Source organism: Aricia agestis, chromosome 12, assembly GCF_905147365.1.
Source record: "Aricia agestis chromosome 12, ilAriAges1.1, whole genome shotgun sequence".
NCBI lineage: Eukaryota > Metazoa > Arthropoda > Insecta > Lepidoptera > Lycaenidae > Aricia > Aricia agestis.
In genome coordinates, this window is record NC_056417.1 from 3,307,641 (window position 1) to 3,335,520 (window position 27,880).

At 36.3% G+C, this 27,880-nt stretch overlaps 2 protein-coding genes across 2 annotated transcripts in view; one reads left to right on the top strand and one right to left on the bottom strand.

Annotated features, from left to right (window-relative positions):
* The window catches only part of LOC121732235 (adenylosuccinate lyase), a 43,068-nt gene that overhangs the window by 7,569 nt on the left and 7,619 nt on the right, over positions 1 to 27,880 (bottom strand). The gene's annotated exons all lie outside the window — the stretch shown is intronic.
* LOC121732240 overlaps positions 1 to 27,880 on the top strand; it is a 39,364-nt gene that overhangs the window by 5,379 nt on the left and 6,105 nt on the right. Inside the window, exons 2-6 of the mRNA XM_042122060.1 lie at positions 7,686 to 7,882; positions 8,201 to 8,330; positions 8,421 to 8,513; positions 9,343 to 9,453; positions 21,183 to 21,344. Of these exons, the coding sequence (XP_041977994.1) occupies positions 7,686 to 7,882; positions 8,201 to 8,330; positions 8,421 to 8,513; positions 9,343 to 9,453; positions 21,183 to 21,344 (693 nt within the window). The remainder of the gene's footprint in view (positions 1 to 7,685; positions 7,883 to 8,200; positions 8,331 to 8,420; positions 8,514 to 9,342; positions 9,454 to 21,182; positions 21,345 to 27,880) is intronic.

A 27,880-nucleotide genomic window follows, 5' to 3' on the forward strand; every position in this document is an offset into this window, starting at 1 on the left:
TTGTAAGTTGTTATCAAAATCAAACTCGCGACTTTTTTCAACCTTCTCCAGTTTCAGATTTTACTTCTATGAATTCACCCTCTATACTCGCATAGGGATGGAAACGGCGCCGGCTATTATTGTGTATTTAACCCGTAGGTTCAACCCCGTTTTAAGCTTACATCATCTGTCATTTTCTCTAAAAAAAAAAACTACAGAGCACTAGAAACGAGGTTATCTTTTACAAGAGTTTTACGCCAAATCCCGTTAGCATCGATCTAGGTAATACTTATAATTTGACAAAACATCATTCCTCCTCTTTCAAAAACACTCAGAATAAAAAAGATAGCGATAATCCGCAATCAACTGGCGCAACTGGATCTTTAGCTAAGAGTCAAGACCTTTTCTTTATCGCTTCTTTATAGAATCGTCGAACAAAATGTATAAAATTGACATAGGCACATGTTCGTTAATATGAAGTCGACGTATGACTCTTCTAATGTCAATTTCATACAATATGTTGATCGGGGATTTTATAAAGAAGCATAAAGAAAAGTCATGGCTACAGGATCTGGGTATAAGATTGGCATTGAATAATGTCCAACAATCAGACCGTGAGCCAATCATTTCGTACGTGATCACCAGCCGTGGCCACATCAAACAACACGCTACGCCAAGCCACAACATGCAACAACACGCGACGACACGCGTACTGCCTGGTGGATGGAAACACCATCATTATTGCGTTACAGCGTGGTAAAGTAAATATGGTGATGAGTTTAATGATGTGATGCGTTAATCCTAAGTAAAGATATTATGTAGAGTGTTTCGTAAAAACGAAGCGAACGAAACTGCCTCGGGAGTCGGGACAGACTCCCATGTAGATTTTCTTACAGATTTTCCTGTTTTTATATAAGTACTTAATTGACAAAATAATTAAAAAATTAATTAACGAGATTTTATCCGGATGGTAGCAGAAAGTAGTATCAGAATTTGCTTAGAGGAATAATTGATTCATTCCTAATTCCTGATTTTAGAATCATATCATTATAACTATTTTCTAATTTTTGGGACAATAGTATTTTATTTTTTTATAATGTCTCCAACCACGTACCATTGTTTTAAGCATAATTTGAATTTGGAACATAGAATTTTCTTTTGTTGTTTTTTTTTTAATTTATCGGCTTTCTCCAAAGATGTCAACGTCCGGCAAATCGTCATAACTTCCTCAAGTGATGGACGATAATTGTTAGCACTGTTTCCTGTTCAGACGTTCGTTAATGTTTAACTTTTGCACTGGACAGAGTACTTTTAATGTCATAGAGATATTGCTGATATTTGACATCTTTATAGAATCATTATTTAATAAATTATTAGTAGGTAAAACCCTATATCAATAAAAACTAACATTTCTAATTAGTCGAATAAATTATAACTTTATGAGGAAAAGACCAAACACATTTTCACTTTTAACTCTACATAACTTTACCCACATGAACCATTTTTATTTTTCAAAATTAAAAAATGTGCCTTACAAACGATTTTGACTAGTAGAAGTAATAATAATATTACTTCTACTAGTCAAAAGAGCGAAGCGGACCCTAGTATATCCCACATCCTGAACATTTTGTTTATGGAAAAACTATCACGCCTATTGATTTGTGCTTTAACATAGTAATTTTTATTTATATGTAGATGTGTTAACATCAGTCAGCCAAGGTGTGACGACGCGAGCCCTCATAAAGCTCGCCTTTTAGCTAGTTAAATTAATAACTAACTTAATTATAACGTCATTACAGCCTATATCCTACGGGAACTTTGTCTAGATTAAGGCGATAAAGGTCTAAAGGGGGGCGGTGTGGGACCCAGAAAATAAATGGGGGCATTGTGTAGAGGCGTGTGGGGTGATGTGTTTCATCTGGATGCATTTTAAATTGAAACAATGGGGGCGCTAAAATATAATTTGTTCTTAAAGCGGGCGGTAGACAAAATAAGTTTGGAAACCAGAGTCTAGATGTAGAGTAGCTTATGTGGTAATCAAGCTTAAACTACTACCCCGTTGATCTACGCACATTCTTAACTTGAATGAGTAAAAATACATACAAACTATTCCCTTTACTGGACGACTATTAAATAAAATAAAAAACTTAGCATCAATTTTGATTATTCCTCTACCACCACATTACTCTGTGCGCTTCAGCTGTTAATCCCATTGACTCCTGACCCGTGTGATTCAGCTAATAACACATGTCCCGGGTGCCCGGTGTAAGTAATAATTACTCATGATTCAATTAAAAACCATTTCATGTGAGCCTGGTATATTATCTTGGTTGACATGGTAGTATTACGGCCATTCCCAATATTTGATCTATCTCTGGTTTTGCCCTACTAGAGATAGGAATAGCTCACAATTGACATAAAATATATGTCTTTAATGTCTAATGTGAGCTATTCCTATCTCTAGTAGGGCAAAACCAGAGATAGATCAAATATTGGGAACGGCCGTTAGGCTGTCAACGTATTAGCTTTTAACGCCTCCGTGGTCCAGTAGTTAAGAGTGTGTCTCCTGACTAGGAGATCGTGGGTTCGATTCCCGCGTTGTAAACATGTTATTTCTAAGTTTGGTTAGGACAATGCAGGCTGATCACCTGATTGTCTGATAAGTAAGATGATCCATGAATCGGATGGACATGTAAAAAGTCGGTCTTGCGCCTGATCTCTCGCCAGTCGGTTCGGTTTTCTGTCTCACTGGGTTATGTCATATATGAGTAAAGGAATAGACTGCTCTTGTGTACTGCGCACACACTTGGGCACTATAAAATTACTCCTGCGTGACTAGCTCGGTTTTCAATGAAACCGGCCACCGTCACCGAAACCGGTGTGGGAGTTATTATTATTGTTACTGTGTAATTGACAAAATATGACTAGACAAAACCAAACTCGATCATATTTTAGAATTAACGATTCTTCCTTATTATTTCCGCGTGTATAAAACTGTTTACCAATCGATACAGTATACACGAACAATATGCAATTAGAAAACGTTTAAGGCGTGACTTATATATATTCTAGCCACGCGATTATGACGTCTATGTTTATGTATTAAAAGCGTAGATTAAAAGACATTTTTTATAAATATAAAATATTATATTACAAGTAGGGAATGTTATTATTCGACAAATTTACTATTCGAATAATTCGAATATTTTACAAAAGTTTTCGAATAATTCGAATATTATTCGAATAATTCAAAAATTTTGAAAAATGCTGAAAACTCTGAACAAAAGTAACAAAAAACTTCGTACAACCATGTACAACCTATTTTGTTACTACTACGAAGTAAGCAATTCTAATTTTTACTTTTATCAACATAAATCTTTGTAAATGACATAGTTAATTTTTATCGTTAAACACTTTAAAAAATTATATTTTAAGGCTATAGCTGGGCAATAAAAGAAAGGCTGTAAAATGTAAACCGTTTTCGATCGTAGCACCTTTTACTTTTCTCTTGTGATTATGCTTGAAAGAAGTCAATGGATACAGATCGTTAGCGACTATTACTGACGATACTGAAATCCATGACTGAAAGGAGTTTATAATATCTTCATTTTCATGTCTTTAGGCAAAATCGTTATTTTGCCTAAAACATGCAAATTAATTTATTAGACGTTTCTAAAACATGGTCAACGGCGACGATGAATGGTCGTGTACTCATTAGTTAGACTAAAAACTAGGGGTCGCAAACCGGGATCCCGAATTTCGAAAATACCGGGATACCGGGCCAAATTTAGGTCTTCTTAATACCGGTATTCATTTTACGAAAACCGGGATATTCGGTATTTTCGGTTTTAGTAAAATAAATGAAAAACAAGTGATTTAGTGATAGGTAACCATAATTATTAAATAAGTACCCACTTAATACTTAAGTACGTTTCAAAAATATTCGTATTAAGTGGATCTTTTATCAGCCACAGCTTTATACTACTTCAAACACCATATTTTACGTCCCCAAATGCCGAAATTTTCTCGTGTCTATCTCGAAAGCCTCAAGAGCTATGTTCATAACTTCGGATTCATTAACAACTCTTGAACTCATAAAATTCAAATGCTTGCAATTATTATACATATGAGGAGCGCCAAAATTTTTATAACGCTTATCTTAAAAGATTCAATTTTTCAAAACGCCTATCGAAAAAGCAATGATATTCGACCAAAAACATAAATGATCCAGTTCCTGAAAACTGATCATGCTGGGAGATCTGTCTGTGACTTTGCCCTTGCGAACGACTTAACACAACTGGTTGCTACGCCTACGCGAATCCCAGATGTAGACGGTCAGAATCCTTCCCTGTTGGACCTTCTGCTGACTTCAAATCCTGATGGCTAGTATCCATGACCGCACCACTTGGTTCATCGGATCATTGCCTTACTAGGAGTTCTGTGCCACTTACGGCGGTATTGCGACAGCGTACTGTTAATTACCGTCGTGTGTGCAAGTTAGCAGACTGGGATGGGATGCGGTCATTTTTTGCATCCCAATGATCCCGACGAGCTTTTCATTCCGTCCTCTGTAGTGCCAACCGGTGGCAGATTTCGTCCCTGGTTTGGTTCATCCTCCTAAAAAAGCTCCCCAAGCAGGAGGTTTACCAATCCTGGGCCAATGCAGTGTCTGCTCGGGATTTAAATACCAGTACATATAAAATGGATTACAACCTTGCCTCTAGATCTCTCAAGAGAGAGATCACTCGGGCAAAGAAACAGCACGTCAATAGAATTAGTAAGAGACTCGAGTGCCTCCCCTCGGGAACCCGTGCATTCTGGTCGTTGGCCAAAGCTATTGAAGGGAAAGGTCACTAGCAGTATTTCCGGGCCAAGACGATTTGAAAACCTTCAAGCAGAGAGCGTATTCCCTCTTAAAAGGTCGGCAACGCACCTTCAGCTCTTCTGATGGTGCAAGTGTCCATGGGCGACGGTAGTTGCTTTACCAGGTAACCCGTTTGCTCGTTTGCCCCCTTAATTTAATCTAATAAAGGTCTATAAAAAATCGAAATATTATGTATTTGTAGAAATAAAATAACATTATAAACAAGTATTAAACTCTAGTTCTTTGCTTTACCTATTGGATACCTATAATAACAGTTCATGTTATTTAAAATATCTGAGATCTTAAAAATTTTAGCTTAAATCCCTGAAATATCGAAAATACCGGTATACCGGTATTGGTCTGGAGCCAATACCGAAAATACCGGTTTTGCTTAAATGACCCGGTATTGCGACCCCTACTGAAACAGATTTATATGTTATAATATTAACATTAAAGATGTAGAATATTCATAAATAATATTATTTTTCTGAAATAAACTTAATTGTGTTCTTATTCCATGTTAATTTTATGTTTGATAGCATTTTAAACAAAAGTAAAAAATATTTTTACTATTCGAATTATTCGAAAAATAATTTGGCGAATATTCGAATAATAAAATCGTCGAATATTCGAATAAAACGAGTATTCGAATATTCGAATAACATACCCTAATTACAAGGTTCAAACACTTATGGATTTTGTCGCGGAGCACTTTTATTAATCCTGACGTTTCGGCTACTTTACAGCGGCCGTGGTCACGGGTGGACTGAGGTGACAGGCGTCTAATTTATTGATAATGAGTGATACTCGCCTAAACCTAAAGCGGGGAATTGACCAACCGGCCGCCCGCTACGGGCCGCCCGTCACGGGCAGGTCTGTCGCATGTCTGCTCGTCAATTCCTAGGTACGGGCACCGCTACGGGCGGCCCGATAGTCAATTCCCCGCTTAAGAAATCAATATAAAATATATTTCCGGGAAAAGTTTTGTCCTTAGGTGGAATCGTGAGTTTCAACTTCCGACTTGCCTATGAAAATCAGTTATTATATTGTATTAAGTAATTTAAAGAATACTGTACTAATATTACTTTATAAAAATATTAAGTAATATTTTTATAAAGTACTTAATCATAATATCTAATATACTTAATAAAATATATGTGATGTTATGCAAGCTATCATAATAATGTACGCAGATAATAAAGGCTTTTTTATTTTTATTTTATTTTATTTATAAGTAATTTGTTCTCAGTCAGGGCTGTGGCACCTACTCTACAGGGTGTAACAAAACTAAGTGATAATACTTTAGGGTGTGTATGTGTTCCTGGTAGAGAGTTCACTGTGAAAGTAGCAACGCTGAAAGACCAAATTTTTTTCACTTTTGTATGGGCAAGCGCCCGAGCATCACGAGTTTTCCCATACAAAAGTGAAAAAAATGGTCTTTCAGCGCTGCTACTTTCACAGTAAACTCTCTACGTGGAACACGTACACACCTTAAAGTATTATCACTTAATTTTGTTACACCCTGTATAATCATAGCCCATAGATAAAGAAAAGTATTACACAAAATATATTCATAGCCAGGCTTTAGGAACACTTGATAACTTAATCGTCAGTTCAGACAAACAGATAGACCCTGTATGAACTTCAGACCCTAAAGTTACAGACCAGAAGGATTAATATTGCTTGTTGGTTAAAACCTGAAATATTCCTTAACTGTACCTGCAGATAGAAAACAAACTATAAGAATAGGAAGTAAAATTCAGTAAGTAACCCTTTTTAGGGTTCCGTACCCAAAGGATAAAAACGGGACTCTATTACTGAGACTTCAATGTCTGTCCGTCTGTCTCCAGGCCGTAACTCAAGAAACGCTATAGCTAGACTTCTGAAATTTTCACAGATTGTGTAATTTGTGTTGCCGCTATAACAACAAATACTAAAAACAAAATAAAATAAATATTTAAGGTGGGCTCCCACACGACAAACGTGATTTTTTTGGCTTTTTTTGCTCGTAATCAATAATGGTAGCAGGTAGGCATTTGAAATACTCACAATATTCTTAATTATTTTGTTGTTTAATCTATACTAATATTATAAATGCGAAAGTATCTCTGTCTGTCTGTCTGTCTCGCTTTCACGCCAAAACTACCGAACCGATTGTAATGAAATTTTGTATACAGATAGTCTAAAGCCTGAGAAAGGATATAAGCTACTTTTTTACTGGACAAAAGGGTTGTAAGGGGGTAAAAATACGAAAATTTGTTCAAATTAAGTTAGTTCCAAAAATTCATACTAGATGGCGCCGTGCGTCTCTTACATCGCGCTAACGCTTGCCCAACATCTTTCTATAAGAGGTGGTATCATCATACGTTCGAGTTTCGATTGTTATTAATTGTTTTTTACGTTATTTAGTAAGTCAGTACAGTGACGTAACCTTAATGATAAATAGTTTATGGGTAAAGTTGTGGAGGTAATTGGGGGGCTAAATAAGCTTTAAAATTTGGCATAAAATATAAAGTTAAATTTTAAAAAATGAAATATTATGTGCACACTGCACAGCTGTTTTGATTTAAGGGGTACCAGGATTTTTTTCATAAAAGCTTTTGACACCAATTTTGTTGACATCGCGCGCTATAAACTGAAGTCCACGCGGACGAAGTCGCGGGCAACAGCTAGTAAATAATAATAAAAGTAAAATAAAATAAAGGCACCCATACCAAAAACACAGTTTTTTTGCCAACTTTCGCTCAACAACGGTACGGAACCCTTCGTGCGCGAGTCCGACTCGTACTTGGCCGATTTTTCGAGCCTTTTTCTTAAACTCAGTATTTTTTTTTCTTTACAGGTGCTAAACATAGTAATCCTCGTCCTCTACCGGACAGGTTACAATGGGGAGTTCCTGGGGGTGGGAGGTACGTGGAACCTCAATGAGGAGAAGAACCCTGACGCTGAGATCGTGGCTTCCGGCGTCATCGTGGGGTACCTCATATATACCCTTGTCCAGGTGGTCACGTTTTTGTTTGGGACTACGGAGCATAAGAGGTAATAAGAACATCCTAACAGAGAGTCTTGGAATGGGTACTGTTTCATAGAGGCGAAAAAAATAAAAAACGACTCATAATTTTTATAGTTTCTAATCGAATCTGATTTCTATTTGGGATATTTTAAGTCTGGGAATCGTTTCGTCGCTGGTTAATCTGAATTTAACTAGGTAATTATTTTTTTAAATTGTTGGTGTTTTCCCAGCCAGCAAAATTTTCAAAATTCCAGTTTTATTTGAATCCGATTTTATTTGAAAATGGAAAAAGGATATTTTGCTCTACCAAAAAGTTTCCATTAACCCCCAACCAAATGTTTCAGAGCTCTATCGGAGATCGTGATGAATTTTGTGGGTGTGTTCCTATGGATCGCGGTGGGTGCGGTGGCGCTGCACTACTGGGGAGGTTACCAGGGCGAACACCAGTTCCAGTTCGTATTCGCTGAGAAACAAGTGAGTGACTTACTTTACATCTAAGCTCACAATAAAAAATACAGTTCGAATATGGTTCCATTTTTAAATTTCTCTTTTTACTTTTTTCAGGTCGGTCTTGCAGTGGGAGCCCTGTGTGTCATACAAGGAGCAGTCTACCTTCTGGATACCGCACTTTCCGTCATACATTACACTAAGGAGATGTAATAAACTTGTACTTAAGACGTATTTATTCTTAAGATTTTATAATAAAAATTAAAAATAGGTCATATTCCTAGTAATAAACGAATATTTAATACGAAATTTACTAATTACAATTTGACTTTAAAACGTACAAAACTGAAATCAAGCGATAGATCGAAAATCAATTAATAGAACTCTACATAATTCAAATTTCGAACGAAAAGCTGCGTAGCACCAAGAAGCTCTCCAAAAATGCTATCCCACCTCTTAAGTAATTTTTGTATTTAACAAAATAATAGTTGTACTTACTTAATATTATAATAGTTTGAAATAAACGATATAAAAATAATTTTGTTTCTCTAACTTGAATCTAATTTAACTATTACGAGTATGTTTGTAGAGATATTCATACCTTTACTTTACTGCTGCTTTTAGTGTACTTTAAGAAATAATTTACCTAAGGTGTAGCCATGGTCCATGTAGTATTTAAATATCTAGAAGTAACAATATTCTATGACACAAAAAGGTTATCTTAGATTAGAAGGTCCTCTAACTGAATGAAATTTGAGGTCAATGCAAGTGTCAAATTAGACGGGTCAGGGGTTAAATGAGACCCACGGCGAACACTCACTTGTAGTCTGGCCAGTGGACTATTCAGTTATACGTCTTTGCAACGAGCATAAAAAATAAAAGTGTCAAATTTTTTTACCGCCAACGAAGTTCGAAAATAGAACACAATTAACGCGCGATCTCGATTTTATTACTGAAAATCTTTATTCGTGGGTGTTTAACTACAACTTCAAGGATATATTAATCGTGTACAATTGTTTAATTGGCAATATATTATCCATTGAAACTGGAGTATCTGTACACCGACACTCTTGTAACCATTTCGCCGTTTTCGACGGATTTTTGGCGGGAGGACACATACGACGCCAAAATTGCTCCTCTAACGGAAAACGTAAGTATACACTCAACCTATTTTCGGGACGAAAAATTGTTACCAAATCAATAATTAAAATCACAGAATTAAATTTACTACTTGTACTTATATTAAAAATACGTCTTGTAACTATGTAGAGTAGGTGCCTGCCTACTTGTAGAATTTAATTGTAATAAGCAGATTTGCAGGTAAGTAGATCTATATATTTTACTGCCTAGTGAAATATATAATATAGATCTACCTCCAAATCTGCTTATTGCAATTATATCTACAAGTTCTATTCAATTATAATAAACCATAAAAAGTAGGTAATGAACTTCATAGTTTTCAAAAAATATCAATTTTGGAAACATCATAAGTAAAATAGGTATATTTTTGATTCGTGCATTTTTTGCTGTCGTGCGCAGTGCTAGAACATAAATGAAAACAAAATGTAGAGTATAAATTATGAATCAATGAACGAATGAATGAAATGAATGAAATATTCTTTATTGTGCACGCTTATAAAGATACAAAAGTAGTAAAGTAGTAGAGAATATAAATAAATGGCTAGTTTAGGTGGTAAACAGGTAATAAAAAGCAAATACAATTATAGCCAGCTAGCTTTCCGGCTAACGGTACAAAGTACTATGAACCAAATGCGCTGCGCATGCGCTGACATGGGACCGATTTGCATAAAAAGTAGGCTCCATGACATTCTATTGTTATGATGACAAGCGTTCTAATGGCGTTTTAAGTTTGATGGAGAATAGTTATGAAAGTAACATTATCGCACATAAAGTAGGTAATAACTGTTTTATCATTAGTACCTTTAATCTTTATATAAAACAAAAAGGCTTAAGCATTAGTACCATTATGGAATAAAGGGCAAAGGAGAAATCTTTCCTTTCATTGCTATATTAGGCGTGACATTTATCTGGCTGTATTGCAGCAAAAAACGCTAAATAAACATCACCTTAAAAGGTAAAACCTAGAGAGCGACATTAAAATAAGTGCAAATAGCATTATGATAGAAATTTATGTTTTCAATAGCATGGGACATTGGTTAACAATTAATGTTTCACGTAAATCAATCAAAATCGCCAGTAAAAACAAAAACTTCCGTCAAAGAAGCCGAGCAATATATCTCAACTTCATAACGCCTGAATTCACTAATTATCGCAAAAACCCTACACTTTTCTGAGATCAAAACTATCCCATAATCCTTCCTGCGAATCAAAGCCCATATATTTCCATACATAATCTGAGGCCGTAGCCAGTCTTTTTCGTTAAAAACGATGACGAAATTCGTTATCAAAATGTATGGGATTTGACATTAGTCTTCGCAAGCGAAATGTCATTTAGCGATGACTTATGTCAACCCGCATACATTTTGATAACGAATTTTGTCATCGTTGTTAACGAAAGATACTTTGTTTAAGGGGGCTGATTAATATGCGCTCAATAGATCAATAGATACACACACATTTGCATTTACACTATACCTAACGTAGTACAAAGAGTTGCCCTTTATAGCCCATGTTTGTTTCAAATTATCGCCAAAGTCGGCCAAAGGTTACAAAGACGTCCCTGTAGTGACTAGTGAGGGTATATGGAGGGCAGTATGCTATAGATATAGGTCAGACCCTGACACAGACAGAAACCTGGCGCCATGGCGCCGCGGCGAGGGGTTGACGGGACACGGAGGAAAATGGTGGAAAGTCATAATAATTATACAATATTAGTAAGCTGAGAAGTGACCTCCTTTGTTCCTATTAAATAGGGAATATGAATAGAAATAGGAATATGGAATTTCCGTCACATGACAAAATTTGTCATGTGACGGAAATTCCATCCCTTTATTCTTGCTGATATTAGAGTTTGCGTAGAAATAATTTTATCGCGCGGGAACCGTACATTTTTGTGGGATAAAAAGTATATTTATTTTGTACTCTCTCGGGACTTTTGAGTCAAAATAAAGATACTTTGGTATATCCATACAAAATTCAACATCGGTTTAAGCGGTTTAAGCGTGAAGTGGTAACAGACAGACATACATATTTTCGCCTTTATAATATTAGCACAGATATTAGTATTGATAGTAGGCTGACGAAGTGAACGCTTTTGTTCTTATTTTGAGGATTTGAACAATTAAAATAAACAGTAGATCATCCACTTTCATCAACGACCGAATCACATAATATAGCGCTGACTTACGCTATACTTATGTACTACTAATTTTTATGTGGTACCTAAGTAGGTATATATTATACTTAAGTATTTGCGGTGAGCAATGATATATTATATAAAAAACTGAAAGCAGATATGTTACTACCGCGCGCGTTGTGAAGCTTCAAATACGACCCAATTGGGTCGTCTTTTATTTAGTCTGTCTCTTTTATATAAATGGCATTTCGTATCTATTGTTTCATTTATCTGTCAAATTTGTCAATGTTGTTCGGAAGAGATTTAAGAGCCCATATGACCCTAACTTGACTACATACTTTAACCTAGATCTCAAAATCTGTAAGGTCTAGAAAACTGATTTTTTGACACAAGTAACTTCAGTTCATAAAGATTAAATGCTCAAGACGAAAACACGATTACTCAAAAAATGCTCGATAGTTTCTTTTTTACAAAAAACCTTGTTTTAGACACATTTTTGCTTGGATCTTCGAAGTTTGCTGTCTTTTCTTTAATATTTTTTAATATCTAAAAAGGTATTGATAAAACCAAAATTTGCTCAAAACACTTTTTTCATAATCATTATAGTTCGTCTTTTATTCAAGTAAAACTAACTCGGCGATGATTCCGCGCCGTCCTTTTTCACCTGGCATATGAAAGATGAGCGTGAGTGTGAAGAGAGAAGGACGATGTTTGATTTTTAGAGTCAGGTGAGCTCTTAAACCGGAAAATAGTATGAACGTAACAGATCTGTATAAGTAGAATATAATTGGTGGTGAGTATATCAATACACCTCCTACGGTCATAGTATCTTACGGGAACAGTAGGTATTTTTTTAAATGAAAAGTAACCAAAACTTTCAAAATTCATAATTCATTGTCACAAACTTTTATGTTTATAATAATAGTTTAGTAGATACTAGATATTATGTACTTTTCTTTGATTTTTTAAACGAGAATAATCATTATTTGATCAGAATAAGGCTGGCCTCACACAGCCGGAATATATCTCTGAATTCATAATCTGAATTCATATTATTAATTCAGAAAGACCGGAATATCATACAATATCAGTACGCTCCACACACATTCTGATTTTTTCAGATTATGAATTTCATAGATCGATCTGTAAGAATATGAATATCCGATTATGAAATTCCGGTTGTGTGAGGCCAGCCTAAAAGTCAAGCCGGAGGTAAGTTAACTCTGAATGGATTGCAAAGGCGAAGTTATAACTCACATTACAATACGTCATAACTCATACTCCTTAAATTCCTGTGCAAAAAACAAATAACTCGAAATTCCATAACATGCATGTTATGGCAGCGACGACGTCAACACGTGAAACAATGGGCTATTCCACGCATACATAATATACGTACAGACAGAAGGCAAACTAAAAGACCTTTGCCCTCTTAAAGCGCCGGCAATACACTTGCAACTCTTCTGATGTTGCGGATTTCGTTGGGCGACGATAGTAATTGCTTTCCAGCAAGTAATCCATTTAGCCTCTAATATAAAAAAAAAATATACTTTTAATTTTTTAACCTCATCCAGGTCTTCGTTTGACGGGAGATAGACATAAGATTGCCTCTGTAATAATAATAATAATAATAAACATTTATTCAACAAAGTTCACAGTACACTACAATAGAACAAAGCACACAACAATAAAGACAGAGAAAGAAAAAAAAAGACATGCATACTATAAGCCTAACCACATAATAGGTATACTTATCAGTAAAAAAAAAAAAAAAAACTCTGTGCCTATGTAGTGTTATTTATTATGTTAGGCAGAGCCTAGCCCTACAATTTTAAGTCTGATTAGTGATTATCTATACATATAAATAAAATTGGAGTGTCTGTTTGTAATATTTAAATAACCGTTTTTTACAACATGCATATGAATATTTAGACGGTACTTACACCAAAATAACAATTTTTAGAATTTTTGTCTGTCTGTATGTCTGTCTGTTTGTTCCGGCTAATCTCTGAAATAGCTGGACCGATTTTGACGGGACTTTTATTGGCAGATAGCTGATGTAATAAGGAGTAACTTAGGCTTTTAACCGACTTCCAAAAAGGAGGAGGATATTTTTTAATTTTTTATTTTTTACTTATGTATTTTAACATTTTGTTGACGCGGACGAAGTCGCGGGTAACAGCTAGTATTAATTATAATTGTAATATGATTAAAATATACACGTGGACGTTTCTGAACTCTACATTTTTCCACAGCATTTTCGTGACATTTTCCAGAGCAGAATTATCCATATTTTCGTACAAAGAGTAGAAAATGCCCACGGCTCACCATACAAATAATATATCTGCTGTAAGCTGCCGAATCGATTTTGATTAAATTTCATACAGTGACTTTTACCTATTTTTCGTCTCAGAAAAGAACAAAATTTTATTACAATATTATAATTTTTATCGCGGCCAACTTTTCAGTTTCCACGTATTACTAAGATTTCCGTGCGTAAAACGAATTTCCGTGCGAATAAAATTGCATCACCATGTAGTTCTGGTATGTCACAAAGTTTATCTTCTGTGGCGCTTTATTCTATATCAATACTAACGCATTAGTCGTGAGCTTATAACGCATTCAGTATTCACCCCCTGCTCGTGACCCCGACTTATAAACAATATCGTGTGTTCATATCTTTGTTATGATCCAGAACAGAGACTTTTCCGGGATAACAGAAGCCCTAAAATCTCGTCCCTTTTGTAAGAATATACGTTGATATAAGTAGGAGAGCCATGCTTCGGCACGAACGGGCCGGCTCGTCCGGAGAAATATCACGGGCTCACTGGCGCGAAAAAACGCTTGCGCTGTGTCTCGCCGAGTGAGTGAGTTTACCGAAGGCCTAATTCCCTGCCCTATTCCTTTCCCTACCCTCCCCTATTACTGTATTCCCTATTAAAAGGCCGGCAACGCACCTGCAGCTCTTCTGATGCTGCGAGTGTCCATGGGCGACGGAAGTTGCTTTCCATCAGGTGGCCCATTTGATGGTTGCCGGCTGCCGCCTCATATCATAAAAAAATAATTAGAAAATATTGTAATTTTAATAACAAAGGGAGAAAGAAAATGTAAACTTAAAAAGATATTAAAAGATTTGCAAAATTGCAATTTTAAAAAACAAACTTATCAACGAAGTATGAATAATGTGTATAAATTAAAAAAAATGTAAAAGCCCCGAAATTTTCCATTAGAATGAGTTATGACTAAGAACTAAAAAAAAATAAGATCAATGTAAAGTGTAAACGGACATACTAACAGATATACACATACAAATACGTCAAACCTTGAAAACCCTCCCCCGTCGAAACAGAGGCAAAAAAAACGGCAAACTAGCTGATAGTTTTGGTCCTTGATGATTTACTGTCCTCTAAGCGCAAATAAACCAAAGTATCTACCAATTGATTGAGGTAGCCTTGTCATGAAACGTTGAAAAAGTTTCACGGCGAACGATCTTATGGCGTAAAAACATAATAGCGCTATAAAATATGAAAACGTTATATTTATGACAATTCTGAGTAGGAAATCGTGGTTAGCCTTCAATATAACTGATTTAAAATTACTGTGATTTAGTATAGCTTTCTACTATTGAATAACTTTGGTTATCGATAATGATTATTAAGGAAGTATGCGAGTAGAATATTTAAAATACGTGAAATGTTTTTTTGGTAATTTTTTAACCTCCTCGACTTGGTGAGATGTCGAAAGAGTTGCCTTTTCTCCACAGTCCACTCTCTCTACTTTTAAAAGAGATCTGTGAATGATTAATTGAGTCCTAAGACCTAAACTTATCAACGCTTGTTATTTAATACTTATCTACCTATATAAATAAAATTATATACAGCCGAACATAGAACCTTCTCCTTTTTGGAAGTCGGATAAAAATTAATTTCAATTTTGTTGGGGCCTGTTATACCACTTCATGAAACCTATACCACAAGTGCCGGATCCACAACTTAACTTGACAGATAGAGTATGGAGAATCTGTCAAATAAGTTGTGGATAGCCTATCCGGTACTTTATCAGGAAGTGGTGAAACAGTCCCTTAGGGCCTGTTTCACCGCTTCCTGATAAGGTGCCAGATAGGCTTATTTGACAGATCTTTCATACTCGTGGTGAAACAGGTCCTTAGTCTGAAGTCTCGCCAAAACTCAAGAATGGCTGAACCGATTAGCCAAATTTTAGTCTTTAAATATTCGTGGAAATCCAGAAAAGGTTTATACGGTAAGAAAATTTATCATGAGTTAAGTGATACGAAGTTCAAGTGTCGTCTAGGTCCATATTATAATGCCTTGTAAGGCCGGCAATGCACCTGCAGCTCTTCTAATGTTGCGAGTGTCCATGGGCGACCGTAGTTGCTTTCCATCAGGTGACCCGTTTGCCCCCTTCTTTTATAAAAAAATATATATGAAGTGGAATGATAAGTTTCATAATATTTAATCAAGCCTGGGAATAAAGTACTGGCCCTTTTCCGACCGGGTTAACCATATAGGTCATCAAGTATCTACTCATAGTCATAATCTGAAACTGCGGTTACAGCTTACAACCACTCATAAACTTAGTCAGTATACGTAGAACAATGCAGCAGGAAAATTTTCAGGTCTGTGTAATACAGATACAATTCTGTTCATCTAGCTTCAATGTGACTCATATACCATAAAGTGATTAAAGGTATAGACCACAAGAATTGGCAAAAAACCTAGTTATAACAATATCCCTACACTGTAGATGGTTTTACGGAATCTTACTACTTATTACTGCATTTAAACTTTATTGGAATTCTGCAATATTGTAAAACCTTAACTTCGTTGCGCCAAAATTCTTTTATCGCGTGGTAAGAGGTAACAGACAGACACTTTTGCATTTATAATATTAGTATGGATTCCTCTGATACTCTGTAGACGGTTTTTAGGGATCATTCTTTATCGAAACTTTATTTTAACTGTAATATTGTAAGATCATTATATAGCAGAATCGTCCTTTATTATTTTTAGCATATTTATGTTTCCCTAAAAGAAACCATTTTATCACTCGTTCGAAAAACTTTTACTCCATAATTTTTTTTATGAAATAAGGGGACAAACGAGCAAACGGGTCACCTGATGGAAAGCAACTTCCGTCGCCCATGGACACTCGCAGCATCAGAAGAGCTGCAGGTGCGTTGCCGGCCTTTTAAGAGGGAATTGGGTAATAGGGGAGGGTAGGGAAGGGAAAAGGGTAGGGGATTGGGCCTCCGGTAAACTCACTCACTCGGCGAAACATATCGCAATCGCTGTTTCACGCCGGTTTTCTGTGAGCCCGTGGTATTTCTCCGGTAGAGCCGGCCCATTTGTGCCGAAGTATGGCCTTCCCACGTCACAAATATTTTGGTACCTTTGAATATAATTGTAAAAAAGTCAACTAAACATGTGATTGCTTTTAATAAGCCCCGTTCACAAAAATGTGTTTAGAACAATGAAACATTTTCGTCATTTACACATTTCCTTTATAATAAGGAATTAAACGTGACTACTTAGTTTTCTTTTCGAAATGTTTCAAATACTTTAACATTATTTCACAATAAAATGGGGGATTCTCTAATATATGTCTTTGATGACCTTAATTCTAAGTATCTGGACTTAGTAGTGATGTAGTTTTTTTAACACCAGCTTTATCAAGTTTTACCAAATGATTTTTACTTTACATTGTCTGTGCTGTTTTCAACACCCCAAGGATGAAGATTAAATGATTAAAGGTACATCATAGACATAGACAAAATGCGGGACCAAAAAACTGGGATCAATTTGATGTTGTTTGGGTCCATTTCGCCTTTTGAAGCAAGACATTTCTAAAAAATTTTCTTAAAATATACATCCGTATCTTAAGTTTGTAAACATTTCAAGTCCATTACAATAATCAATCATCATCATCAGGTGATATTTGCTCGTTCCCCCCTCTATGTATAACTCTCGTATGTGTACTATGCGCGTGCGCGGCGTGCGTGCGCGCATATGCAGTTATGCGCTTGTAGACCGGAAAACGCTAGAAAGTGACTTTTCAATTTTCGAATAGCTCCATAATAATCTCGGTACACTTTGTATCAGTTAACAAACTCGTTTTACTTCCCAAACATTTTTAATGTGACATAAGAACTGTGTTATTAATGAAATGGCTCTACCAGTTTTTTTTATTTTTTTTTATTTTAAGAGATATTAAGAAGTATAGAACTGTTATGAAATCCATTGCTTATGTAGGTAGTGGTTACAAAAAATCTTTTGAATGTAATTAATATCAATTGGAATTGTACATAATAGTATTCAATTCTGATTAATATTAATAATTACCTTGGTAAAAAGCCTAACTTTTGTTAGCCACAAAAGGAAATGCAACAGAATTGGTCACATGCTAATATTTGTCCGGCTTTTCCGCGCAGTATGGCGACCTTAACCTTGATCTGACAAAGAAACCGTCAACCTTACTACTTTGCTATTTATTATATCACCTGTAAACAATAACAATCGAACCAATTTCTGCTATCATGTCATATTTCTGTAGTAAATAAAAAGTTAAAAACTAAGATAAGTAAAAGCTTTAAACCACTGAGCGCTAAAAGTAAATTCATAAAGTACCTAAAGTATTGTAATGTGAGTACCTCATAAGCGGCATAATATTATTCTAAGGGAGGGATTAATGGGAATTCACATTAGCCATAGATTATCTGTACCCATTATAGAAATGCCTTTATTATCTATGTTGTTCCAAATTCAAAATGCAGTAGCTTACTGCCCTTTAGAGCCGTTTTCTCTATAGGGCCACATGTTGATGCCTCAAACCAGCTTTGTGCGTACTTAATGAAGTGTTAAGGTACATTGGTCATGTTATGAGCATTAGTCGGGCCGCGTTCGACGTGAAACACAGTCGCCTCCTAGTGCAGACGCCATTGCGTTCCAAATTCAAAAGTGACTTTTTTAAAAACTAATTGGGACAGTGATTTTGTGACTTTCAGCCATTTTTTTGGCAAGTGGAACTCGTATAAGAATTACTTGGTGAGTAAAAAAATATTTTAATTGAATTATTCTTGTCGTGAGCAAAGTGCATTATTATGTTAATTTTATGTGAACGAATTAATAAATTGAATGACTGTAAGCTACAATAATTATTATTACAGCGGCTTAGCTGTACATAAAATATGAAATAAAAAAAACATAATTTGTATTCAAGTTACGTTCGTGTTACGTTTGTTTAAACGTAGTTAAGAGTAATTTGTCATTGCATCCATACTATAATATTATGAGACTATTAAGTGCAACTTTTAACAATTATTTGTTTTACATTGCAGCATTTTTTTTATTATCAAGTATTTTAAAGCCAAGTTAAGGGCCGGAAAGCCTTCATAACTTAGACCTTTTCTGATGGCTCTTGCATAGCCATTATAAAATTAGATACATTATGTTTTGGAAATTAGTTATATAAATAATTATTATATATTTGATTGTTTTATTAATTTCTTAAAATAAATAAATACGGTATAAAAAATATCATATTTTTTTGGGTTTTGAAGCTTAGTTTAGGGACAAAGCCAAAGGCTCTATTGGACCTCGTCTAATGATCTTCTTAGCTTTTATTATAATTTACCATATATTCTTTTCTCTTTTGGAGTTAAGTTAAGATACCATCGACTGCTCTACAATATTTTAAATAAATTATTTATATGACATCGTAGTACGATTCGTGCCGTTATAATATAGTGTCATGCAAGGCTCTACGCTACGCCGGTTTCAAGTAGTGAACAACGTAAAGCCCGTCACAGACTTAGCTATAATATATTATATTAATATTTTTATAGCTAGGCATATTACTATATATTTTCTATACTAATTTTCGCGTGACCGCACACTCAGCTATAATATATGTTTCTGGTAGCTACTATAATATATATTATAGCTAAGTCTGTGACGGGCTTAAAGCAAGAATGCATAGATCTCTACTTTTTCTTCGCGAATTTTCAACCCCCGACGTAAATAAAGGAGGTTGAAATGAGATAGTAAGGTGGAGTGCCTGTAGCATCGTAGCTCTGAAACGGACAACAGATTTTGTTTCTTATATTTTATCATCGGCTCTTTAAATGCATAGAAAGGGGTATGAAGATTTTTGTATGGAGCCTGGCCGACCTACTTTCCGCCATTGTGTTTTTCCGCATTCACGAATATTTTTTTCTGCAATATCTTAAATTGGTAAAACTTTGGCAGCTCATATCTTCGAAATGTGACACTTTACGCGGGTTTGTTCAAGATTATTTTTTGCTTGTATTGGTGTTAGCTATCCATTTCTGAAAAAAATATTCGTGAACGCGAAAAAACACAATAGCGGTACGGTATCGGTAGGTCTGCCAAAATCTTCGTACCCCTTTGGTGGACTTTTTAATTTCGCCCTCGATCTCATTTATAACAATTGATTAGTTTGCTCGCGATAGAGACTCACAAAAGAAAATCTCGCGAGAAAATTATTGATTTTCCATATACTTGGCCTTTGACTTACATGATACTTGACTTATATGGTCTTTGGATCAGTTTTAGTGTGCATTAGTTACAATCCATACACATTAATAAAACCTTTTCTTGTTTTAGTTTTACGTTTGAATACTGTCAAACCTTTGTAAATTAAGTAGGTCCATAACTTACTAGATCTTTTAGAGTAAAACAGTAGGTACTCGGGCCTAGCATGCAAATTAAGGGGATTAATTGATTGATCCTCTAATTTTGAAATTTAGTAAAAATCCTTTCTTAATTGATGCTTACATTACAAGGGAAACACATACGTATGAAACTTCTGGCTCCAAGTTATTTGCCAGCCACGCGTTTATCAATTAATTAACTTCTTCGTTTGATGTATTTATGTATTATCATAATTTTGATCAGCCGTAAGCACTCTACCAGAGAGTTGATACGTCTTGAGTGACAGAAAGACAGAGCCCCTGAGTTAGTCCCAGACCTGTAGCCTGTAATGGTACCTCCATTACAGGTCTGGATTACAGTTCGAATTGCGTGCGATAGCCTGCGATCGAACCGACATTCGATTTACGAGAATCAGATTCCCGGGGCTGTTAGGGAGGAGTTATACCCGTGTGTATTCTCTATATGCGGTATTGGAAAGTGTAGCGTGCGTCTCGGTCCAGCGGTTGGCATTCGCTGCGCCCGCGCCGCATTGACAATTTACGTGTTTAATTTACATGACATTAAAATGTATGAATTCCTTCATTAACGAGTCCGAAAGATGAAAGTTTATTGGCGATTTCCTTTAAGTTTAAGGGTAGTTTGCGATCGATCGTTTAAATCCATCGCAAAGGACTTTCCTTTAAAAAATCGTAAGTAATTCCCATTAGAAACCAGTTCATTCAGTTCCACTTAGGGCTTTGTATAGACCTAGGCCTAGTGGAGTCACGTAATCGATAAAAACTCACCTCTAAGAAATCAGTTTCTACCGACCACTATGCCTCTTTGTTCGACAAGTTAGATAAACCATTTGACCAACAAGGACGGATGCACGGATTGGGTGCAAATTTTTTTAACAGTTCTGGAACATTCCAGGTATCAGAGTACGGGGGCGGCGCTCGTGTTGTGTGGGCTATGTCGGCAGACAGAGAGGAGGCAGCGGCGAAGAAGGGAGATGACGGCTCCAGCAGCGGCGACAGCAGAGCGGCAGCCGCGCTGAAGAGGAACTGGTGTGTGGGGCTGAGGGTCGTGGAGCTGGTGAGTGGAATTAGTTAGAGGAATAGGTAGGGGATGATTAACAGTAACAGTAGAGCAGCAGGCTTAATTACGAAGTCGTCGAGAGGATCTGCAATAATTCCGGTGTTAGGGCAAAAGGAGATAGAGGCTCAAACAGCGTGAGCAGAGCTGCTGCGCTGTAGAGGATAGTGTGTGTGGTTCTGAAGATCATGGAATTGGTGAGAGGCTCTGCTAGAGGTATATCTATGCGTCTAGCATGCGCGTACAACGCGATATCTTACTCTCGTGTGTAGTTATGTGGCGGTACCCACAAATCGCCTGACATTCCTGCATCGCGCTATCGAAGTTTTCTGAGCGCGTCAGTATATATTATACGACAGCTGAAATGTATCACGTGGGCTCCGGCCTGACCGAGCATACCACCTCGCTCGGTCGGAAGATCTTCCTTTGTGGCCTCTACGAACATATTCCCACAGTTATATTGTCGACAGTGTTGCCAATAGGACTCATACAAAATTTGCTAAACTGCTGTTAAAATTTTGCCTTTTGTGGTACCTAGTGATAAATAATGAGTAGTATAATATACTATTTTTCAGAGTAATTATTATTCTGTTTTAGAACACACGCTTAGGAATTGAGTCGGATCGTTTGTTTCATGGTTTAATTTTTATTAAATAATTATATGCTAAAAAATATGCTATATGCTAAACAACAAATAAATATGCTAAACAACGTAAAAATATGCCAAATTTAGCATAGAATATGCTAAATTGGCAACTCTGAATTTGTCGATATCGACATAATGTCAAAATCTTTGTATGTCGATAGATTTTGGCGACATATCTACACGAGAAAAAATGTATGTCATGGGGTCAATAGAGATGAAGAGACAAATCATTAAACATCGAGAAAACATGTAGACAAAAGTTTCTCGTTTGCGCATCTAATAGGCCGGCTGGTGTTAGACGACGGAAGAAACCTCCAGAGTCCAGGGTAATTAGGAGTTATCGTAAAGACAGAGTATGGTAGACGATAGGCAGGTGGTATACTTTATTATTTATCGAAACTTGTTGTTACGGTTGCCATGGTAACGCACCTCGGGTCAAAAATTGCGTGTCAGCGAGTCATAGGAGCGTAACCATTTTTTTTTAAATGAAATAAGGGGGCAAACGAGCAAACGGGTCACTTGATGGAAAGCAACTCCCGCCGCCCATGGACACTCGCAGCATCAGAAGAGCTGCAGGTGCGTTGCCGGCCTTTTAAGAGGGAATAGGGTAATAGGGGAGGGTAGGGATAGGAAGGGAATAGGGAAGGGTAGGGAAGGGAATAGGGTAGGGGATTGGGCCTCCGGTAAACTCACTCACTCGGCGAAACACAGCGCAAGCGCTGTTTCACGCCGGTTTTCTGTGAGAACATGGTATTTCTCCGGTCGAGCCGGCCCATTCGTGCCGAAGCATGGCTCTCCCACGTATAAAAATTACTTGTTCAATGAATTTCGTACCTACTTGTGGTATTATAAGTGATAGTTATTAAAAAAAATTGATTCTACGGAACTCGGACTAATATATTTACGCAGCCATAACTATTTGAAGTCCGCTATTTTCGTGTCATGTGATTTTTCCAATGGGTCAGACAGATTCAAGCAGACCTTAGAGCATTAGTAAAAAACTAAGCCTTTTCATCCGTTGTGGATTATTTATACAGTATTTTCAGAGCGAAGTAACCACTCCTCAAATACTGTAGTGCCTGGGACAAGATTTTTAAATGTCCGTATGGTTGCCCAAGCACATGCGGCATTCTCGCAATATAGTCGGCCTAGTCCAGAGGAAACAAGAGCATAGAGCATATTTAGTAAGAGGGTAGATTCAATGGTCTACGTCAGCCATTCTCAAAGTGTGCACCGCGGAGCCCTGGGGCTTGTAGGGGCTCCAATTTCAACTCCAAACAAACATTCATTCAAAGACAAAACTTTCTTTTTTTTGGGTCCGTCAAAAATGTCACTTCCTAAAAGGTTACCGCCGTCAAAAAGTTTGAGAACCACTGGTCTAGGTTTTATATCAGTCCAGCCTTTGTGTTACTTTACTACGGGTTGTAATACGATACTTTCCAAGTCAATAATACTGGTGCAGTCACGCATAACACCAAGGTGCGTACCATAGTTCACCTGTGTAATGTGTTACACAGCTGTTATTATATTTATCTCCCTAAACATTTAACTAAGTCACCGAACCGAAAATGGCTAGGCAGATTATTTTGGGGTAACGAGAAAGAGATAGAGAGATAGAGATAACGGTCTTATAGAAATATAATATAATAGAGTTAGAGGACGTTTAAAAATTTATATCAAACTATGCAAATAATGTAGTCTGAGTTTGTCTGTCTTTCATGTCTCTTAATCAAACTATCTATCATAATGTAAAACAAACAATTTTGTTCAAAACAAAATTTTAAACTTGTATAATTATTAATTTGTAGTTAATCTAGAACGTTGACTAAAAATTATTTATCTAGGACGTCCCAGGAAATGAAAACTAGGACGTATCCTGGGAAAACAGGACGGTTGGCAGCCTTTAGACGACTAAAATCCTTCGCATGATCGCATCACACTGTATAGAAAATCGCCAAAACTATATTATTATCTGTCTAGTACCTATATTTAGGTGCGGCGCTCCCAAATTTCATATCACAAGGCCAATTACACGTTTTCACTAAATTAATATGCAATAAAATGCAATTATGCTATAAATCAGATAATAAATTTGATTAATTGCATAATTGAATTTTATAATTTGGGCAGAATAATTAATTAAAATGGAGGAAATCGTAGAACTAATTTGATTGTATTTAGGAAGTTATAAATATTTAGATTATATAGATTCCTTTATAATCGTACACATAAACTTTGTTATTGCTTTTTGATTTATTATTTTATTGCAGGTCGTTGCATTTTATAACATCTGATAAAATACATAATTTCTATGTAGGTAACCCTAATAGATGTTGCTAGCAAATAGTGCTTCTATTATTTTTTGCCGTACTCAAAGACATTTGACGATTATATTTAACATTAATTTAATAATAGACTTAATATATACTGTCGAATTTAATGAATAGTTTGACAGACAAGGTATGATAAGTAGGTAAGACAAAATGACTCCTCTGAAGATGTACAGGCTGTAGAACCTATAAAATATCACTGGTCTATAATTTATGAATTTGGATTCTGAAACTACTAGACTGATTTTAATGGGCATATAGGTAGGTAATAAGTAGAGTATATTATGTAGAGTTTACAGCGAGGAGGATTTCGGTTATTGCCTTCATTAAAAAAAACTAGGCCTTTGCATCCGTAGTGGATGATTTATACAGTATTTTCAGAGCGAAGTAACCACTCCTCAAATACTGTAGTGCCTGTGACAAGTTTAAATGTCCGTATGGTTGCCCAAGCGCATACGGCATTCTCGCATCATAGTCGGTCTAGTCCAGAGGAAAGAACTAGTCAATACGTCTGGGACCAACCATGTGCGGGTTTCCTCACGATGTCTTCCTTCACCGTACGAGCGTCCGTAATTACTAGAGATCAGAAAATGTCTCATAGGTACACGCCTCCACCCGGGATCGAACCTGCACCATCTACGAGTGCGAACCAAAGGTCTACCCATTATGCCACGGATGCTCTTCATTAAAGCGTCCGAGTATTATCAGAAAAATTCGAGCAGACCTGCAAAGACCCAGCCCAGTCAACTCCCTGTTAATTGTGATCTGTCACTGGAGGTTAAAACAAATGAGGGTTGTATGGCGCTATGTAGCCGTCAGGACTCAGGACTATCGTGTCAATTGTCGCGTCAAACACGAAATAGCTTCCACATGCCACGACTCACGAAATTGATGTCTTATTTCTGTCTTACACGACATTCGGCACGATAGACCTGACGGCTACAAAGCGCCATAAAACCCTCATGAAGTAGATCTACCATCTGCCTGGAAGTCCCTTCTGAGGTAGACCGGCCGGTCGTGGAGGGAGTCCTGTATTTGTTAGATCCGGGACATCCCTCCTTTATACGGCTGAAGGCGAACCGCAGGTGGTTTTAGTGAGTAAGAGTCTCACATACGCCCGGGGTGCTTCAGCTAACTGAGGCACATCCCCAACCCGGGGCACCCATGAAGGGTTTCCGCTGCGAATCAAAAAAAAATTTGAAACTTGTTGTGCCAATATTTTGTTGACCATACTTAAACTATAACATAATTATCTCCACCATAATCACTTGACATAATACCGGAACACTGACTCACAGTACACCATTGATCTCTAGAACAATCGACTACGCGCCACAATGAGAAAATTTACATGCACTAGACCTTGAAACTAATAGGTATGGGAATACGCAGCTGGACTGTATGGATTTGTTCGCGAATAGATAATAATCAATTAAAATATTAATGCACTAGCTGTCCCGGTAAACATTGTTTTGCCATAAAATGATTTTCCCTGTTTTCCTGCTTTTCTCTTGAAGCTTTTTCTGATTTTTTTTTCTATATACCTCACCTTTCCAACTAATGCAAAACCGTGGAAATCAGTTCGTGCGTTCTCGAGTTATAGCGTCAGGAAGGAAAACCCGACTTATTTTTATATCTTATTTTATAAAAGCGAAAGTATCTCTGTCTGTCTGTCTCGCTTTCACGCCAAAACTACCGAACCGATTGTAATGAAATTTTGTATACAGATAGTCTAAAGCCTGAGAAAGGACATGAGGAAAAAAGGGTTGTAAGGGGGTGAAAATACGAAAATTTGTTCAAATTAAGTTAGTTCCAAAAATTTATACTAGATGGCGCCGTGCGTCTCTTACATCGCGCTAACGCTGCCCAACATCTTTTTATAAGAGGTGGTATTATCATATATTCGACTTTAATTTTTTTTTCGATTGTTATTTCTTTTTTACGTTATTTAATAAGTCAGTACTTTATTTATTTATTTATATACATTATATACAGTGACGTAACCTTAAACCTACCAATCATAAATAGTTTATGGGTAAAGTTGTGTAATTGGGGGGCTAAATAAGATTTAAAATTTGGCATAAAATATAAAGTTTAATTTTAAAAAATGAAATATTATGTGCACACTGCACAGCTGTTTTGATTTAAGGGGTACCCCGTACTAGGGTTTTTTTATAAAAGCTTTTGACACCAATTTTGTTGACATCGCGCGCTATAAACTGAAGTCCACGCGGACGAAGTCGCGGGCAACAGCTAGTATATAATATTTCTCGTGTCACAATGGTAGGCCGCGTACTCCTCCGAAACGGCTTAACTGATTTTAACCAAATTTTTATATGCATATTCAGTGGGTCCGAGAATCGGCTACTGGGTACTTATTATATTGATAAGTGCATTTGTTGAATAAATAATAGTAAATTATTACAACTCAAGACTGACGGTGACTATTGTTTGTGCGACGGGATAGCGATGGACGTTGCCATGCCCCATGGTGACATACTTATTTAATATTTAGTCACTTCAATAAAATAATACGGGCGAAATACTTTATATAGCAAAGAAACGTTAGCCGGGACAGCTAGTATTAGATAACATTATCTATACAAGGTGTAACAAAACTAAGTGATTATACTTAGGGTGTCTAATATGTATGTGTCCTCAATATAAAGTTCACTGTGAAAGTAACAGCGCTGGAGGAGATTTTTTTTGTGATTTGTATAGGCAATCGCATCGCATCGCAAAAACCCCCGCGTCATAACTCATACGTTTTTCCATACAAAAGTGAATAAAACTCTTTCAGCGCTGCCACTTTCTATAGCAGGGGTTCTCAAACTGTGCACCGCAGCACCCTGATGCGCCGTGGAAAGGCAAGAGGGGTCGATCCTCCATCGACATTATCCGAAACCACAAAAATTATTAAAATAAAATTATAATATGAATTATACACAGCGGGCAGATGATTAAATATTTGTTTATTATTATTTACCTGCTTAATCTAACTATAATAATAATTATTACTTAAATTATTATTCATGTATTTTCTTGTAATTTAGCGTAAAGAAGGGCGCCATGACACAATATTGAACGAGTAACTGCGTCGCAGACTGAAAAAGATTGGGAGCCCCTGTTCTATATTATTATCACATAAATAATATGTTACATCCTGTACTTATAAAAAAAAATTGAATTTTGTTGGTCCCGCTAAAACTCGATAACGGCTGAAGCAATTTGGCTAATTTTAGTCTTGAAATATTCGTGGAAGTCCAAAAAAGGTTTATATTAGGAGAAAAGTGATGCGAAGTTCATCAGGCCATGTAGTATTAAGTTTATAATATCAAATATAATAATTCCTTTTTGATTTTTCTTTTATATTCACTGTATACCTCCATAATAGTGCCTAGGTATTTAATTATATCATTTATCATCACAAAATCGTTTATGAAAGTAAAAGTGAAAACCAGTCATAAAAGAAATACCACAAATACCATTAGGTTGCGGCGAGAAAAAGGAAAATGACAAACACTTTCACTAATAGTTGCAAATTGCAATAAGTAGTCAAC